This window comes from Salvelinus alpinus, chromosome 5, assembly GCF_045679555.1.
Source record: "Salvelinus alpinus chromosome 5, SLU_Salpinus.1, whole genome shotgun sequence".
Classification (NCBI taxonomy): domain Eukaryota; kingdom Metazoa; phylum Chordata; class Actinopteri; order Salmoniformes; family Salmonidae; genus Salvelinus; species Salvelinus alpinus.
This window is the reverse complement of record NC_092090.1, coordinates 84,653,609-84,673,557: the sequence shown is the minus strand read 5'-3', so window position 1 is coordinate 84,673,557 and position 19,949 is coordinate 84,653,609. Positions and strand designations below refer to the sequence as shown.

The window sequence follows — 19,949 nt, the reverse complement described above, 5'->3', positions numbered from 1 at the left end:
TGTATGGCTTTACCTCCCATGTTCATCTCATTAATCTAGTTATATTGACCAAAATGTATATTATTTCCAGTCATTTATTATGAAACTGATGTGTACGTTCCTCGGCCTACACATCACGGACAAACTGAAATGGTCCACCCACACAGACAGAGTGGTGAAAAAGGCGCAACAGCGCATCTTCAACCTCAGGAGGCTGAAGAAATTTGGCTTGTCACCTAAAATACTCACAAACTTTTACAGAAGAACAATCGAGAGCATCCTGTTGGGCTGTATCACCGCCTTGTACGGCAGCTGCATAGCCCTCAACTGCAAGGCTCTCCAGAGGGTAGTGTGGTCTGCACAACGCATCACCGGGGCAAACTACCTGCCCTCCAGGACACCTACAGCACCCAATGTCACAGGAAGGCCAAAAAGATCATCAAGGACAACAACCACCCGAGCCACTGCCTGTTCACCCCGCTATCATTCAGAAGGTGATGTCAGTACAGGTGCATCAAAGCAGGGACCGAGAGACTGATAAACAGCTTCTATCTCAAGGCCATCAGACTGTTAATCAGCCATCACTAACATAGAGAGGCTGCTGACAACATACAGACTCAAATCTCTGGCCACTTTAATAAATGGACTTAATAAAGGTATCACTAGTCACTTTAAATAATGCCACTTTAATAATGTTTACATATCCTACATTACTCATACTGTATTCTATACCATCTACTGCATCTTGCCTATGCCAAGCATTTCGCTACACTGACATTAACATCTGCTAACCATGTGTATGTGACCAATAAAATGTTATTTGATTTGGGATACCTAGTCAGTTGTACAACTGAATGCATTCAACTGAAATGTATCTTCCGCATTTAACCCAACCCGTGTGGGGGGCTGCCATAACGTGTGGGGGGCTGCCATAATCGACATCCACGTCTTCGGCGCCCAGGGAACAGTGGGTTAACTGACTTGCTCAGGGGCACAACGACAAATTTTACCTTGTCAGCTCAGGGATTCGAGCCAGCAACCTTTACAGTATTCCAGTACATTTGTAAAGACTTACATAGATTTATATCTTATTCCAGTGCATTTGTATAGACTTACATTGTTAGATTCTCTACATGAGAGATACAAAACCATGGAGTGGCTTAAGGAGAGGAACGTGACAGGCTCAGTTTAAATGGGTGGAATGACTGGGGAGGGGGGAGTGGTTGTTCGTGGAGGAAAAACTCTTTAGAAATAACTCCGACGTAGATAGTGTTTTAAAGTTTAGAAGATGGGTTCTGTGCTTTTAGGCAATGTGAAAGAGAGGCCATGGTTGGTATCATGAGGTTAGTAAATAAAATTGTAGCTAATGATTTGGGGATGTTGGGGGGGTGAGGATGGGGGGGATGTGGCTTGTAATTTACTCGCATTACAAACAAATGGCAGACAGACTGTGGCTCTGTGTGTCATCTGATTTGCGCTTTACTTTCTCTGTGTTTTCCAGTTTGTGTGTGCGTGCGTGGGGGGGTCAAGGTTTGTGCACATCACTGTTTGTATAATTGTATTCATGAGTCGACATATTATATACATCGTGTGAATACAGTGGGGAGAACAAGTATTTGATACACTGCCGATTTTGCAGGTTTTCCTACTTACAAAGCATGTAGAGGTCTGTAATTTTGATCATAGGTACACTTCAACTGTGAGAGACGGAATCTAAAACAAAAATCCAGAAAATCACATTGTATGATTTTTAACTAATTAATTTGCATTTTATTGCATGACATAAGTATTTGATACATCAGAAAAGCAGAACTTAATATTTGGTACAGAAACCTTTGTTTGCAATTACAGAGATCATACGTTTCCTGTAGTTCTTGACCAGGTTTTCACACACTGCAGCAGGGATTTTGGCCCACTCCTCCATACAGACCTTCTCCAGATCCTTCAGGTTTCGGGGCTGTCGCTGGGCAATACGGACTTTCAGCTCCCTCCAAAGATTTTCTATTGGGTTCAGATCTGGAGACTGGCTAGGCCACTCCAGGACCTTGAGATGCTTCTTACGGAGCCACTCCTTAGTTGCCCTGGCTGTGTGTTTCGGGTCGTTGTCATGCTGGAAGACCCAGCTACGACCCATCTTCAATGCTCTTACTGAGGGAAGGAGGTTGTTGGCCAAGATCTCGCGATACATGGCCCCATCCATCCTCCCCTCAATACGGTGCAGTCGTCCTGTCCCCTTTGCAGAAAAGCATCCCCAAAGAATGATGTTTCCACCTCCATGCTTCACGGTTGGGATGGTGTTCTTGGGGTTGTACTCATCCTTCTTCTTCTTCCAAACACGGCGAGTGGAGTTTAGACCAAAAAGCTCTATTTTTGTCTCATCAGACCACATGACCTTCTCCCATTCCTCCTCTGGATCATCCAGATGGTCATTGGCAAACTTCAGACGGGCCTGGACATGCGCTGGCTTGAGCAGGGGGACCTTGCGTGCGCTGCAGGATTTTAATCCATGACGGCGTAGTGTGTTACTAATGGTTTTCTTTTAGACTGTGGTCCCAGCTCTCTTCAGGTCATTGACCAGGTCCTGCCGTGTAGTTCTGGGCTGATCCCTCACCTTCCTCATGATCATTGATGCCCCACGAGGTGAGATCTTGCATGGAGCCCCAGACCGAGGGTGATTGACCGTCATCTTCAACTTCTTCCATTTTCTAATAATTGCGCCAACAGTTGTTGCCTTCTCCCCAAGCTGCTTGCCTATTGTCCTGTAGCCCATCCCAGCCTTGTGCAGGTCTACAATTTTATCCCTGATGTCCTTACACAGCTCTCTGGTCTTGGCCATTGTGGAGAGGTTGGAGTCTGTTTGATTGAGTGTGTGGACAGGTGTCTTTTATACAGGTAACGAGTTCAAACAGGTGCAGTTAATACAGGTAATGAGTGGAGAACAGGAGGGCTTCTTAAAGAAAAACTAACAGGTCTGTGAGAGACGGAATTCTTACTGGTTGGTAGGTGATCAAATACTTATGTCATGCAATAAAATGCAAATTAATTAGTTAAAAATCATACAATGTGATTTTCAGGATTTTTGTTTTAGATTCCGTCTCTCACAGTTGAAGTGTACCTATGATAAAAATTACAGACCTCTACATGCTTTGTAAGTAGGAAAACCTGCAAAATCGGCAGTGTATCAAATACTTGTTCTCCCCACTGTATGTGTGTTTTTAACAAGGCTTCGGAGGCCTCATAGCACTCATCAGGATATCGCTGGTGAAAAATGACTGTGTCGCCGGGGTGACAGTTGTGTGTGAGCAGATTGATGGGGCTCTCCCTGACAGCAGCCATATTGTGCAGGAGGAGAGTTGAGAGAGAAGCCGTGCGGCCCTCATCCACGTAGGTTAATATGAACTCAGCCTAGGCAACAACATGCTCTACAACATCCATCCATCCCTTATCCCTTCTACTGGACCTTCACACACCACACAGACACGGATCACACAACTCACAATGCACTCCGCATACACACGCACACATACTCAGGTGTGTCGTACGCACCTACACAGACATAGCACATGGCATATAGCCTGGAATGGTGTATAACAAGGTTGCAGAGATGCAAAGAGACAGGAGTGATTGAAAATTCCCGAGACATAGTATGTCAACCTCTTATAGATATCCACTGTTGCCTCTGCACATGTGCAATAGCTATTCACTTCCTATACTTCGTTACAATAGCTCATAAACTGCTTCCTGTCCCAGGACACATTATACCAGTCTTAATGCCAGAATTTTCCTTCATTGATCTGGAAACACCAGGGGAGGAGACTGAGAGAAGTTTCTTTACCCATATCTTTCATGCAATTACAATGTACTTGTACACACAGTACTTATTTAAACAAGATTTGTTAATTTTCTAAGTCTATTCATTTCATGTTATCTTTTTGTTTATATTTGATATAAAGTTGTGTTTTAATGCGTTGAAAATTTCCCTGTATTATTCTAAGTTATAATGACATATAGGTTTCTTTAAAAAATGAAGGGTGTTATTTAAAAGCATACAAGTATGTTAACTTGTGGGCCATTGAAAAAACAAACAACCATCATACAACAAACGTAGTGATTCATTTCGCTATTTGTTTTAAAATGTAACACTTACACACTTTTTTCATGAACATTGTCTTGCAAATTAGGGATGCCACAGCATCATTGTTAATCATTGAAGAGAGAAATAACCTAGATGGGAAAAAACAAGCTCCCTTGACAAACAAATCCATTAATTAATGCAACTTTCTCTCCATCAATCAATGGAGCTGTCAGAGAATTACCATAATCTTGGAATGTTGGATGTGTTAAGAGCAAACAGTTAATTTCCAAACGATAAATCATCAAATGTCTCTTTACCCCTCTCTGTGCCCTGACAGCGTCGTCTCTCATCAAAATAGACAAAGACATTCTTTAAAAACACTTTTGACTCGATACAAACAATTTGACCGGGGACCAAAAAGTTTTTATATCAGTTTAAGTGGAGTTTTTTAAGTGGCACAAAAAGGTTTAGATAAAGAATTTATGAATATTAAAGGGATAGCTCACCCAAATTACACATTTCTTTCCTTACCCTGTAAGCAGTGTATGAACAAGGTGAACCTCAATACATGCTTTGGTTTAGTTTCAATGGCACTATTTCCAAATACTAACGTTTTAGCATTTGTGGCACAAATCCCATGGAAGTCATGGTACCTACAGTACCAGTCAAAGGTTTGGACACACCTATTAATTTCAGGGTTTTTCTTTATATTTACGATTTTGTACGTTGTAGACTAATAGTGAAGACATCAAACGTATGAAATAACACATGGAATCAGGTAGTAACCAAAAAAGTGTTAAACAAATAAAAATATATATTTAGATTTTAGAATTTTCAAAGTAGCCACTCTTTGCCTTGATGACAGCTTTGCACACTCTTGGCATTCTCTCAACCAGCTTCATGAGGTAGTCACCTGGAACGCCTGGAACGCATTTCAATTAACAGGTGTGCCGTGTAATAAAAGTTAATTTGTGGAATTTCTTTCCTCAATGCGTTTGAGCCAATCAGTTGTGTTGTGACAAGCTAGGGGTGGTATATAGAAGATAGCCCTATTTGGTAAAAGACCATGTCCATATTATGGCAAGAACAGCACAAATAAACAGAGAGAAACGACAGTCCATCATTACTTTAAGACATGAAGTCTTTACTTTAAGTCAGTCAATCTGGAAAATGTCAAGAACAAGGAAAGGAAGACCCAGAGTTACCTCTGCTGCAGAGGATAAGTTCCTTAGAGTTAACTGCATCTCAGATTGCAACCCAAATAAATGCTTCACAGAGTTCAAGTAACAAACACATCTCAACATCAACTGTTCATAGGAGACTATCAGGCCTTCGTGGTCAAATTGCTGCAAAGAAACCACTACTAAAGGACACCCATAAGAAGAAGAGACTTGCTTGGGCCAAGAAACACGAGCAATGGACATTAGACCAGTGGAAATCTGTCCTTTGGTCTGATGAGTCCAAATTTGATCTTTTTGGTTCCAACCGTTGTCTTTGTGAGACGCAGAGTAGGTGGTTCCCACCGTGAAGCATGGAGATGGGGGTGTGGGGGTGCTTTGCTGGCACTGTCTGTGATTTATTTGGAATTCAAGGCACACTACCACAGCATTCTGCAGTGATACGCCATCCCATCTGGTTTGCGCTTAGTGGGACTATCATTTGATTTTCAACAGGACAATGACCCAACACACCTCCAGGCTATTTGACCAAGGAGAGTGTTTGAGTGCTGCATCAGATTACCTGTCCTCCACAATCATCGGACCTCAACCCAATTGAGATGGTTTGGGATGAGTTGGACCGCAGAGTGAAGGAAAAGCAGCCAACAAGTGCTCAGCATATGTGGGAACTCCTTCAAGACTGTTGGAAAAGCATTCCAGGTAAAGCTGGTTGAGAGAATGCCAGGGAATGTGCAAAGCTGTCATCAAGGTAAAGGGTGACTACTTTGAAGACTGTCAAATATATGTTGATTTGTTTAACACTTTTTTTGTTACAACATGATTCCATATGTGTTATTTCATAGTTTTGATGTCTTCACTATTATCCTACAATGTAGAAAATAGTCAAATAAAGAAAAACCTTTGAATGAGTAGGTGTGTCCAAACTTTTGACTGGTTCTGTATGTTTAACATCACAGCATAGTTGAAAGATATGGCGTGTAGAAATCCAAAGAGGGTGGCCAACAGAGATAGGTGGGGTGGGCTGAGGTTTGGGATGTGGAACTCGAGTCAAGTGGGAGTGGAGTTGCTGGGCGAGGCATAGAATGACGGTCAAAGATAAAAGTCAAAAATAAAGTCAAAATAAACAAAACAAAAAATTATGTTTGAATGACACTGAGGGCAACGCTGTTACATCCAATGCCTGTTTGCCTGAGGCTGATGCCGCACAGGTGCTTGTACGCGTGTACATGTAACAGTGTTGCTTCGTCCCTCTCCTTACCCCAACCTGGGCTCGAACCAGGGACCCTCTGAATACAACTGCATCCCACGAAGCATCATTACCTATCGCTCCACAAAAGCCGTGGCACTCGCAGAGCAAGGGAAACAACTACTTCAAGGTCTCAGAGCGAGTGACGTGACTGATTGAAACGCTATTAGCGCACACCCCGCTAACCATTTCACACCGGTTACACTCACCCCCTTTGCCCGCCTCCTTTTCCACAGCAACTAGTGATCCGGGTCAACAGCATCAATGTAACAGTGTTTTTTCTGTCCATCTCTTCACCCCAACCTGGGGTCGAACCAAGGGAAACAACTACTTCAAGGTCTCAGAGCGAGTGACGTCACTGATTGAAACCCTATTAGCGCGCACTCCACTAACTAGCAAGCCATTTTGCACCAGTTACATACACATGCATATACACACCCTCGCATTCAAAAGCACACGTGCACACACACACACACAGACACACACGTCTCCCCCAGTTTTATCATTGGAACGTGATACAAAACGATGCAACGGTGTGCTTTAAGACCATGTGGATGCCTCCGAGAGGTTGGGTAGGCTGTTTGGAGTGTTTAACCGACTGGATTAAAAAAATATACAAATAATGACCCCCCCACTTCTAAAACCAAAATTGCACCCCTGCTCAAACGTACACAGTTGGCCTTGCTGTTTTGATATTTGTTGTCCTGTGAGGGGATCTTGGTAGATTGGTGGCCTGGCGGTTGGGAGCTTGGGCCAGTGGCCGATAGGTCGCTGGTTCGGGTCCCTGTTTCGACTTGTTGGGAGATTTGTCGACGTGCCCTTGGGCAGGACGTTGACCCTGGATGCTTCTGTGGGTCACTCTTGGAGGGAGTCTGTTAGATGACTGAATGTAATGTAAATGTTGAGCGGCTTTACTGTAGGTAGATTGTATGTTTTAAATATGAATTAAAAAACTAAAAAGAACGGACGACTACTCTTCTGTTTCAGCAGTCACGCTACCCTGTCTGCGTCACACCAAACGAAGAGCATCAAACTCCCCCCGACCTTCCAAATCTGTTCCATTTCTTTTATGCCTACTGCGTTTTTAGCAGTATGGCATTAGTGAAAACCTTGCTTCTACATCTGCATTGCTTGCCGTTTGGGGTTTTAGGCTGTGTTTCTGTATAGCACTTTGACATCGGCTGATGTAAAAAGGGCTTTATAACTCAATTTGATTGATTCTAAGGGCAGACCTGGTTGTAGCTAGATACTGTATGTTTGAGTCACGTCGAGGACAATTGTGCATTTTAGCTAACCCTTTTCTTAACCTAATTATCTTAACCTACCACGTTAATTCTCCTCACCTGCTACTAAAAATAACATTTACTAGTAAAAACCCACAGACCTGCTCTGAGAACAGTCTTGGTTTCCATGTCCACACTCCAGTCCAGTTGGTGGCGGTAATGCACCTTAAAGTTGCTAACCGCCATATAAAATCCCCAGAAGAAGAATCGGCCACAATCACATTCACAACTTCAAATATGCTAGCTAGGTACTTGGCCAAAGCGCAACGGGAGGAAAGATAAGTATATCAAGCTAACTTAGCATAGCAAATAGCTGTTCTGTCATTTTCGGCGTTCAGCATTAAAGGGCGAACTGTGGTCCTTGCGCTGAGTAGGAATCATCTCTGTTGCTAGTTATCAGTGGTTAGCTAGCTAGCTAGCTGTCTTTCGAGGTCATTCTCGGCAGTGCGTATTGTTAGCTAACGATACAGAAATATTTTTTTGAGACACTGTATAGGCTTGACTAGGTAGCCCGCAAACCTTTTATCTAACTAACGCTAAACTGAAAGCCGTCCCCAGTTGGAAAGGAGACATGAATTGTCTTCCGTATTTCTCCCGGGGGGAAGTCGTTCGAGGATTCGGACGAGGAAGCAAAGAACTAGGGATTCCCACAGGTAACGACGTAACGTCCACATTAACAAGGATAGCTATCACCCAAGATGTTTGTCTTAACGGTATGCTTCGATGGCATGTCGTTAGTTAACAAAATGTTTTGTTTATGATTGTGTGTTAACGTTAAGCTTCACCGGCATAGCGTTAACACTGTTTTGATAGCTAACTGCTTACCTACTGCTGTTAGCAACATACGCGTTAGCCAACATTGGTTTGCGTTGTATCACGTACTATTTAACGTTAGTACTTTTAGCTAGGTATCTAGCTAATTTAGTATTTTAACTCCCTTTGATTTGACTGAAGTAGGATTCCCAACAGTAGTTAACGTTTGCTAGACAGCCAGGCTAACGTTAGCAGTCTGCAATGTCTGTGTCGCAAGCTACCGGTTACATAACTAGCTAGCTAATGTTAGTTAGCCTGCCATTCTTACCACACTGCTCGCAACGCGATAAATGTACACATACATGTTATTCAATCATTGCAACCACACTGCTCGTGTGCGTGGCAAGTCGCTAAAATATAAAAAAGTTATGTGTCAAGCATAACGCGGTGCAAGTCCGGCCTCTCCGATCTCCTCATTGGTTTTTAGGAGCATATACCCACGTGCCATCTCCTCATTAGTGTTTTAGGCGCATATACATGGGTGATAGAAAGATGAACTGACATCCACACTCCAGTCGGTTGTAGTAATGCGCTGTATAAAGTCCAAATACGTTTTTAAAAAGATACCTGAGGAAGGAGGAGAGATGACGAGAAACTAATTCGTTTTACCGTTTTATCTGTGGATTAATTGTCGGAGTAGAGGACCTTGTACATTTCAGGTAACAACCCAATGTTTATATCCCAGGACAAATTAGCTAGCGATAGCAAATAAATTGCCATAAATGTTTAATGCTTTTCGACCTGTCCCCAAATTAATGTAGTTGGTTCAGTTTGTTTTGATATTTCAACCTGCGTGTCCTGATAGCTAGTGTGGGTGAACAAAATCAATGTGCGTGCAATGGCCAGGTTTGGTCAGCATGTTAGTTCATTGACTGTATATAAACCAGAAAAACATTGAGTGGGATGTCTCGCTGAAACAATGAAACCCAAGTCCATGCCCGAGTTACCTACCTAGCTAAGTTATAACGTTGTTGTTTTACTAGCTAGTGGTGGACTTGCCCGAAAGATATTTGACATGTTATATGTACAACTCACATTTGCTAGCTAACGTTATTTACTGTAGCCACAAACGCTAACTACTGAAGCTGTGTTGATTGACCTATAGTTACACCAAAGATTTTTTTCAGATGGAAACAAATTAGTCATAGTTGGCAGAACAAGCAAGGAGGTGGGCAGACCAAACACGAGCTAGCGATATCCTATTGGCGCGTTGTAGCACATATTTGGATATTTAAGTTACATGCTGATCAGACCGCGCGCACAAATTGATTTTGTTCACCCACACCAGATGCGCCCAGGACACGAATGTCGAAATATCAAAACAAACTCTGAACCAATTATATTAATTTGGGGACAGGTCAAAAAGCATTAAACATTTATGGCAATTTAGCTAGCTAGCTTGCTGTTGCTAGCTAATTTGTCCTGGGATATAAACATTGGGTTGTTATTTTACCTGAAATGCACAAGGTTCTCTACTCTGACAATTAATCCACAGATAAAATGGTAAACCAAATTTGTCTCATCTCCTCCTAACTTTACGCTTCTTTTTCTTCTTTGGACTTTTATATGGCGTTTGGCAACCAACTTTATAACATTACTACAACCGACTGGAGTGTGGACCTCAGTTCATCTTTCAATCATCCACGTGGGTATATGCTCCTAAAAACCAATGAGGAGATTTGAGAGGCAGGTCTTGCAGCGCGTTGAGCTTCACAAGTAGGACGCTCGTGAGCCGTGTGGGTGCAATGATTGAATAACACATGTGTAAATGTATTTTGCCACACGAGCCGTGTGGACCACATGTTATGGAACGCCAACTGTGTGAAGTGCGTGTGTGCTATAACTCAATTTGCCTTTGCACTCCTAAACAATGCCTTTAAAAAAAAAACTTTAGCAAAGGGTAAAGTCTACAAACCTTATTCCACTCCGTTATACCACAGATGGAACAATGAGAGATATATTTCACCGGATGTATAAATGTGAAGCATTCAGTTGGCTTTTCCACTCAGTACCAAATATGGTAGTTAGCAGAAGCCTAGTGGCCAGCAGTGGGAGAAGATGGAACGAGATAATTTACTCAAAGATGAAACATCTCATTACAGTTTTCTGTTCCCAAAACTACAATCTGTTACGGACAGAGTGAACTAAGTCGACAGGAGCGTTAAAAACAAAATACACAGAATATAAATTGACAAATAAATAAACAAAAACTTGTTTCTCACAAGTGTAGCATAGATTGAGTTCTGCAAGTCACATGTCCACTCCGACAATGAGAACGGTAAATGACCGTAATAATGATATAGTCAATGCATTAACATGAATTACCATAACCAAACATTACAGATGAGAAATAATGGGAATTAATGGTAAATGTAGTCTACCACTGGTGATGTATGTAATGGTTAATTGATAGACACAGCTAACAATGCACACAATGAGATACCAACGAAATGGCGGGAGACAACACATTTTAGTTAGAGACGTGCCTTGTGCATCTGAGTCACAATCCCCATATTCTTGGACCGTGGTATCCCCCGGCCTCCTCAATGGATTAATCCACTGAGACGGGCACAAATCAGACTGGTGTCTCGTGTGCCATGAAAATAATCTATTTGTGACTGCGCAACCTAAAAAGATTTACTGTTTTCAATATAGACCCCTTTAGGCATACAGTATTCCATACAAGGCACCCAGACCTTATGAAAGTTTCATAGTTTACCCTTAATCTTGTAATAAATCAAATCTAGTGATACATAATTTTACATTTCTGCCATGCATTGTGGGAGGATAACCAACCTTCCAATTAATGGCAACGCATTTCTTAGCCGCTATAAATGCTAGGTTACACAGTATCTTCTGATAAGTCTCCAGTATCAACATTTCCAATGGAGAAGGGAGAATCTAGACATGCAGAGATAAAATAACATACTCTTTGCCAGAATTCAGCCAGCCTTCACAAGATCATAACATGCAAATATATGTCCCCTATGTTCACCACCTCCGGCAGAGGAATTATATTTCTGAGTGCATGATATTCAGTTTCACTGGCATATAGTACTGTGTGTTCTATGGATGGTCTTAAACTGCAGTAATTTACAGTTGAAGTCAGAAGTTTACATACACCTTAGCCAAATATATTTAAACTCAGTTTTTCACAATTCCTGACATTTAATCCTAGTCCTTTGCTGTTGTTCTGGGATTGATTTGCACTTTTCGCACCAAAGTACGTTTATCTCTAGGAGACAGAACGTGTGTCCTTCCTGAGCGGTATAACAGCTGCGTGGTCCCATGGTGTTTATACTTGCGTACTATTGTTTGTACAGATAAACGTGGTACCTTCAGGCATTTGGAAATTGCTCCCAAGGATGAACCAGACTTGTGGAGGTCTACAATTTTTATTTTCTGAGGTCTTGGCTGATTTGTTTTGATTTTCCCATGATGTCAAGCAAAGAGGCACTGAGTTTGAAGGTAGGCCTTGAAATACATCCACAAGTACACCTCCAATTGACTCAGGCTAATTAACATCCTTTATCAGAAGCTTCTAAAGCCATGACATAATTTTCTGGAATTTCCCAAGCTGTTTAAAGGCACAGTCAACTTAGTGTATGTAAATTCTGACACACTGGAATTGTGAAACAGTGAATTATAGGTGAAATAATCTGTCTGTAAACAATTGTTGAAAATATTACTTGTGTCATGCACAAAGTAGACGTCCTAACCAACTTGCCAAAACTATAGTTTGTTAACAAGAAATTTGTGGAGTTGTTGAAAAACAAGTTTTAATGACTCCACCTAAGTGTATGTAAACTTCCGACTTCAACTGTCTGTCTGAGATTATATGAACATGACTGGGCATTCAAACATATCTGTATCCATTCATCATCAGTGTCTTCCAGGTCTTTCTCACATTTTTGTTTGACATGTTTTGTGTAATCTGGAAAAGCCTCTCAACCCTTGATACAGTTTGGCAAATCAACTTTAGAGGTTTGTCAGACTGCCTTAAAATAGTTTCAATCTGTGATGCTTCTGGCTTGTCCAGTGTTTGCTGCACAGAGAGAATAAATTATTGTATATGCAAAAGTTCACCTCAACGCTGTCAGACTTGTCTTCCGTGGTTGCCTGACTCTGCTGAGACCCCTGTCACCACCTGCTCAGATGAGACATGACAAAGAATTACCTTGGTGTACATTTATACATTATATCATCCAAGAATAGAATCGATGGTTCAATAATTGGAATTACCATTAAATTACCACAACTTTCACTGGGGACAAAAAATGCAATTTCAGAATGTGTGGGGTGGGGGGGTCATGTCCCCAGTGAAAGTTGCGCCTATGGTCAAAACTCTGTTGCATCAGTAGGCCCACACAGATGGGGAAAGCCTTCAAACGGAAATCACAAATAATCATTTTGCATATTGGCCAACATTTTTCAGGTATTAGAATATAAGCAACCTCTTCCCTCAAAGTCTGTTTTCTGGGCTCTTTTTGGCTACTGATGGTAGGCTAACCCGTTTCTCTTGTGTGTGACCTTAGCCAGTACAGCTGTTTGGTTTTGGCTGAACACATTGCTTTGTTTTCAATGTCATTCATGGAAGCCTAAAGGGATTCTGCTTCCAACATGAAAGATGATAAAAGCGTCCTTACTAGGTCGGGCAGAAATGCATTTGATGGAATGCGACTACTTGGTCAATAAGAATACTGTCAAGTTAAGACTATTGCCGGTGAAGTCAACCTTACCCTTTTCAGACAAACATGGAAATACCTTTGTTGTCCTTTTTATTGAGTGGGTTAGTGATCAAATGGACACTCACTGCAGACACATCGGATTGATTGACTTAAATGTCCTTTTAATGTCTCTTCTGATCAGCCAACTTCCCAGACTCAGTGGTGGAGCACCTCCCTGGCGACATCAGCACAGGGATCTACTATGGCTGGGCATGCGTGGGCAGCGGAGACATTCACAAGATGGTGATGAGCATCGGCTGGAACCCCTACTACAAAAACTCCAAGAAATCCATGGCAAGTCCAGCTCGCCCACCCATATAGTCTATATAAAAGTATTTAAGCTTATATACACTGGGTATACCAAACATTAGGAACACATTTACATTTACATTTAAGTCATTTAGCAGACGCTCTTATCCAGAGCGACTTACACCTTCCTAATATTGAGTTTCACCCCCTTTTGCCCTCAGAACAGCCTCAATTAGTTTTGGCATGGACTCTACAAAGTGTTGGACGCTATTCAGATTGTCATACTACCTTATACGGTATTATCCCAGTATGATGTCATACTACCTTATATGGTATTATCCTGGTATACGTTATACCCATCTCCACACACATTGCCATAGGGTCATCACTAGTTAACACAGCCACAAAGTCAAAATTGGCTCGCATTTTAGACATCATTTAAGGTTAGGGTTTAGACATAGGGTTAACAGTGTGGTGTTAGTTAGGTTTAAAATACATTTTCAAGAGATATTGTAGAAATGAGCGGGGTTTAGCCATAATTATGACTGTGCCTTTGTTAACTAGTGATGACCCTGCCATAGACATTTTAGCGGAAGTAGTGCCGTGACTATGGCTTGTCAAAGACCTATGTCAATACATAGGTTTGTGGACATTGACATAAGATGACACTCACTGCGTTGGGGAATAAAAAGTAGCTTTGTCTTTCAACCAGTGCACACATTGATTGCAGGTATTTGTTTTAAAAAGTGCAAACATTGACATTTATTATCATACCTCCGTTATTTCAAAATGATTGTATACCTGCCCAACCCAAGTGTAAACATGCTTATTTGACTTGTATTGTTAGTGTGTTTTGTGGTGGATATGAAGACTGTGATTTCTGAAGAGAATCAGACTTGGTGGTAGTGTTGACTGCTTTGTTTTCCTTAGTATGTATGTTTATTGGGACTTGTAGTGGTCACGTGCTGATGGTTATTGATTCAGATGTTTATTGATTGATGTGTATTGCAGGAGACTCATGTGATACACACGTTTAAAGAAGATTTCTATGGACAGATCCTCAGTGTAGTCATGGTGGGCTACATCCGTCCAGAGAGGAGCTATGACTCGCTTGGTAAGAGTGAGTACTGGTGTACGTGTGTGAGATACAGTACCAGTCAAAAGTTTGGACACACCACCTCATTCAAGGGTTTTTCTTTATTTTTACTGTTTTCTACATTGTAGAATAATAGTGGAGACATCAAATCTATGAAATAACACATTAAATCATGTAGTAACCAAAAATGTGTTATTTGAGATTCTTCAAGGTAGCCACCCTTTGCCTTGATGACAGCTGTGCACACTCTTGGCATTCTCTCAACCAGCTTCATGAGGTAGTCACCTGGAACGCATTTCAATTAAACAGGTGTGCCGTCTAAAAGTTCATTTGAGGAATTTCTTTCCTTAATGTGTTTGAGCCAATCAGTTGTGGTAGGGTTGGTATACCCCTATTTGGTAAAAGACCAAGTCCATATTATGGCAAGAACTGCTCAAATAAGCAAAGAGAAACGACAGTCCATCGTTACTTTAAGATGGTCAGTCAATGCGGAAAATTTCAAGAACTTTGAAAGTTTCTTCAAGTGCAGTTGCAAAAACCATCAAGCACTGACTTGCCTAGTTAAGTAAAGGTTAAATAAAAGCACTATGATGAAAGTGGCTCTCATGAGGACCGCCACAGGAAAGGAAGACCCAGAGTTAACTCTAATGAACTTATCCTCTGCGGCAGAGGTACCAACCTCAAATTGCAGCCCAAATAAATGCTTCACAGAGTTCAAGTAACAGACATCTCAACATCAACTATTCAGAGGAGACTGCGTGAATCAGGCCTTCATGGTCAAATTGCTGCAAAGAAACCACTACTAAAAGGACACAAATAAGAAGAAAAGACTGCTTGGGCCAAGAAACAAGAGCAATTGAAATCTGTCCTTTCATTTGATGAGACCAAATTTTAGATTTTTGGTTCCAACCGCAGTGTCTTTGTGAGACACAGAGTAGGTGAATGGATGATCTCTGCGTGTGTGATTCCCACCGTGAAGCATGGAGGTGTGGGGGTGCTTTGCTGGTGACACCATCAGTGATTTATTTAGAATTCAAGGCACACTTAACCAGCATGGCTACCACAGCATTCTGTAGCGATATCCCATCTGGTTTGTGCTTAGTGGGACTATCGTTTGTTTTTCAACAGGACAATAACCCAACACACCTCCAGGCTGTGTAAGTGCTATTTGACCAAGGAGAGTGTTGGAGTACTGCATCAGATGACCTGGCCTCTACAATCACCCGACCTCAACCCAATTGAGATGGTTTGGGATGAGTTCGACCGCAGAGTGAAGAAAATGTAGCCAACAAGAGCTCAGCATATGTGGGAAGTCCTTCAAGACTGTTGGAAAAGCATTCCAGGTGCTCATGAAGCTGGTTGAGAGAATGCCAAGAGTGTGCAAAGCTGTCATCAATGCAAAGGGTGGCTACTTTTAAGAATCTCAAATATAAAATATATTTTGATTTGTTTAACACTTTTTTTGGTTACTACATGACTTCATATGTGTTATTTCATAGTTTTGATGTCTTCACTATTATTTTACAATGTAGAAAATAGTCAAAATAAAGAAAAACCCTTGAATGAGTAGGTGTCCAAACTTTTGGCTGGTACTGTATAAATCTATATCACACACACACACTTTCCCCCATCCTTGTACACACACTGCAATCCTCAGAGACCTAAGGCAACACATTCTCACACCTGTCTTTGTTTTTGCAGACGCCCTCATAGCAGCAATCAACAATGACATTGAGGAGGCCAAGAGAAACCTGGAGCTCCCTGAACACCTCAAACTCAAAGAGGACAACTTCTTTAGAGCCACCGCCAGCACGTCCATGACAACATCCAACAAGATCATGAACGGCCACTGACCTCTGAGCACATCACACAACCCTGTCTGTTGTTCGACAGCTAATGGGCTCTCCTGTATGTTATCCTCTGCTCTGTCTTTCTCTCTGTAATCACTACCACACCAATGGCCAATATGCCACTTATTCAGTCCTCTGTAGAGATTTTGTTTTGAGGATCAAATCTTCGTATCTGACCTGAAGCTACATTTAGACCATGGTCGTGTTCATTAGGGCACAATACCAAAAACCGTTATAAAAGTTTTCCAATGGAGAACGAGTTTCTTTGTCGGACAAGTTTGGTCCCTAATGAACACGACCAAGTTAATGCAAGATAATGTGCAACTCCAGGAAGTGAATGTGATCTTTGTGTGTTGAGGGGGAACAAATTGTGTCTCGTCACAAGCCCTGTACCATCAAACCACTGCTAATAGAAATGAATGGTCGTTTTGTATTGGAGTTTAGTCTCAGCTTTGCCGTCAAAGTTTATTCATCCTTTTCATATTCAGATGTATTAAAAATGTCTGCCTTGAAGCAGAGAAGTCCTCAATTGCATGTAATCTAGGCTAAATAATTGCATTATACACTTCGCTGAATTCATGTGCTTTATTTTATTTGATGTACAGTATGGCTAGTTTTTATAATATATTACTGTTTTCGTAGACAAATCTGTGAATGAGAGTATCTATTCCCTGTCCCTACCCCCTCAGATTTTGAGCTACGTGGTTGGAGAAAATGTCAATGCAGCTTCAGCTTTCTGCTGTCCTTCATTTGTATAGTTCCTCATTGGTCAAATCCAGCATTTTACCTCCTCAGAAATGAGGGACATTTTATTTAAGGTTTGTGAGGTAGAAAATAACCAAATGACCCCACTTAAGTGTCTGAAAGTTTCAACAATGTAGTTTTTACTGGCTTAACCATGTTTGGACCCTAATTCCACTGAGATGAGCAATGATATGGTACAAGAGGAGTAAGTCCAGGCCTCTGATTCTCTACCGATAGATGCGGTGGGCATGTTTTTTTTTGTCGTTTTCTCAGAGGACAGAGTGTCGAGGAACATACATATGTAGTGCTTTATAGCGCCTGTAAATAGCCTAGTTCAAAATGAGTTGTGAGTTCATGTGATTTGAGATGTACTGTATTTAAGAGTCTCTAATATTGGCAGAGGGAAAAAATATGGCTATTCATAATATATTACTGTTTTCGTAGACCGAATCTGGAAATAAGAGACTATATTCCTCTCAAAAAGATATCCTGGCCTTTTTATTGCAGCTGACCTTAAATTCCTCTTCATCCATACCATGCAGAAAATGTACTGTATGTAGTAAGCAGTTGATGGATGCATATGTAAATCGATACAATGTCATATTGAACGCTATGCAAATGACTGAGGTAAGCATCTAGTCGCTAGCACCTAAAAGTCCTTAGGGAAGGTTTCTGGTTAGAATAGTGACTCAGAGCACCAGTTGTAGAAGAGGGGACTAATTATTTTGTGCCCCGGACCTATACGCCTGACTGGTTGGCAGTACTGTGCCTTAATACCATAGAGGGACACATTCACACACATATTGTCACAGCCCAACATATACATACATTTTCTCACAAACAAACACAGCAGAATCTTTGCTAATTGAAACCCAGGGCACCCCATTGTCTGTGACTAATCTGACTCCCTATCATCAGTTTGTTGTGTACAAGCACCAGGGAAGAGGATTGGTAAAACATGGCTGCTACTACATGTATTATCTTAGCATCCAATCATATAAAGATATTATAAGCAGTTATTCCATTAAACCAGTATACTTTTATCTTGTAACGCTAGCTATCACCATACTACTGTAGTAAAACATACAGTAAGCAAACACAACTCAAGAAGGGACATTTTGTTTGTCTCTGTTTTTCCCAGCTCCAGTTTTCAGTCTGTAATGGCATTACTCTGAAGGCCAAGGTCTGGTTAATGAGGTCAGTGTACTCTGTGGTAATTGTATAAACAATACAAACCTCCCCAGACCACGAAGCAGCTCGTTTTGTAGCTTGTGTTTTGATCGTTGTGCCCTTTATATACATACTGGTCAGAGATGTTCTATAAATCAGTGTAGCTAGAAGCTCTCATTGAACTATCCAAAAACATGGCTCATATTTATGATCAAGTAGCCTATGCATTAGTGTTGGATTAGGTAACTGTACTCGAAGGCATCTGGTAGTGATAGTGTTGTAGGGTTGCTCTCCAGTTTGGCACCGAACCACCACCCTCAGCCAACATATGATCTCATCACTAAACAAGGAAAACATCTAGCTCAGTTGAGACTGTGCTTAGTAGAATCAGACAATGTCATGAACCAGTGTCACCTGATTCTTCTCCACTTTTGTTCTTCCATTTGTATTCTGCTTTTGTTTGTTCCTTTATAAAGTGTGTGATGGCAGACTGTTAATTGTTCCCAAAATGTGTTTTAGCTGGATAGGCCTCGTAAATCATTCAAATTCTTTCCAAGTAACACTTGGATTTTCCAGACCTCCAGTACAAACTATTCTTTGTTATTTCCACTGTGAAGGCATACAGATTTGACAGTTCTTTTGTATGTAACAAAATCAGACCATGCAATACTGTAATTGTTGACGAAGTAACATGTCCTGAGATATAGTTTTGAATTAAAAAAAAATATGAGAAAGCGTAACTGTGTAATTTTGTCATCACAGTTAACCATGGGTCTGTGTTCAGGGACCCATTGTGTGTGTTGGGCTCATCATTTTCAGAACCCTGCTGTATGATCCTGCTTGAAGTTTTATGGCTCTATTCAAGCTATAAAGCTGAAGCGATGCGGCTGGAATAGAGCCCTTTTTCTTATTAAACGTACAAAGATGCATGTCTCATTCTCTCCCTCTCGTTGCTCAAACTCGATCAGCTATCAGTGCTATTGTAGATTTTATGGTGGGGTAAGACATTTCTGCTTCATTGGAAATTGGGTTGTTACAAGTAGTTTCTTTCCAGGAATTACACTACCTCCATTGTTATTGAATATTGTTCCTTCAAATGCATAAAATATCACAACACAAGTAAATGTCTGGTTACATATGTAGCCTCGAAGGAGGGCCATGAGACAACACACTGTATGTTTGGGATAGCCTACTCTGTCGATAACAAGGGACAAGAAGTATCAAAGCTGTGTCTGAAAATGTTATTAGCCATCAAATCCTTGTTTTCTTAGTCCTTGTTACCTCAATTCCTCTGAAAGCTCTTTTGGAGGAGGTCTGAGGGAGAGGCTGAATTTTCTCGTCCAATGCACTTTGGCCCGATTCCAACCCGAGTTAAGTGTGCATAAATGGAATGTTAATCCCTTTTATGCACTTTTCTCTCTGTGTATTCTGACCTTGAACTTAAGCATGAGAAAATCATGCTATTCACCTGCTTATTGTTGTGGGTGGAGATTGAACACACGGAGGTGTGTTACAGCTACGCTGTATTCTGTCTGACTT

General features: G+C 41.3%; 1 protein-coding gene across 4 annotated transcripts; it reads left to right on the top strand.

Moving 5' to 3' along the window:
* The first annotated feature begins 7,869 nt into the window (after nucleotides 1–7,869).
* rfk (riboflavin kinase) lies at nucleotides 7,870–19,337 on the top strand. Of its 4 annotated transcripts, none has more exons than XM_071403887.1 (4): nucleotides 7,870–8,414; nucleotides 13,444–13,595; nucleotides 14,562–14,664; nucleotides 16,348–17,064. In XM_071403887.1, exons 1-4 carry the CDS (start codon nucleotides 8,333–8,335, stop codon nucleotides 16,497–16,499), a joined length of 489 nt encoding a protein of 162 aa, XP_071259988.1. In that variant the 5' UTR covers nucleotides 7,870–8,332; the 3' UTR covers nucleotides 16,500–17,064. The 4 variants fall into 4 exon arrangements, with proteins under 4 accessions (XP_071259988.1, XP_071259985.1, XP_071259986.1 ...); XM_071403884.1 differs by having other exon boundaries at nucleotides 7,943–8,474; nucleotides 14,562–14,670; nucleotides 16,348–19,337; XM_071403885.1 differs by having other exon boundaries at nucleotides 7,946–8,474.
* The last annotated feature ends 612 nt before the right edge of the window (nucleotides 19,338–19,949 follow it).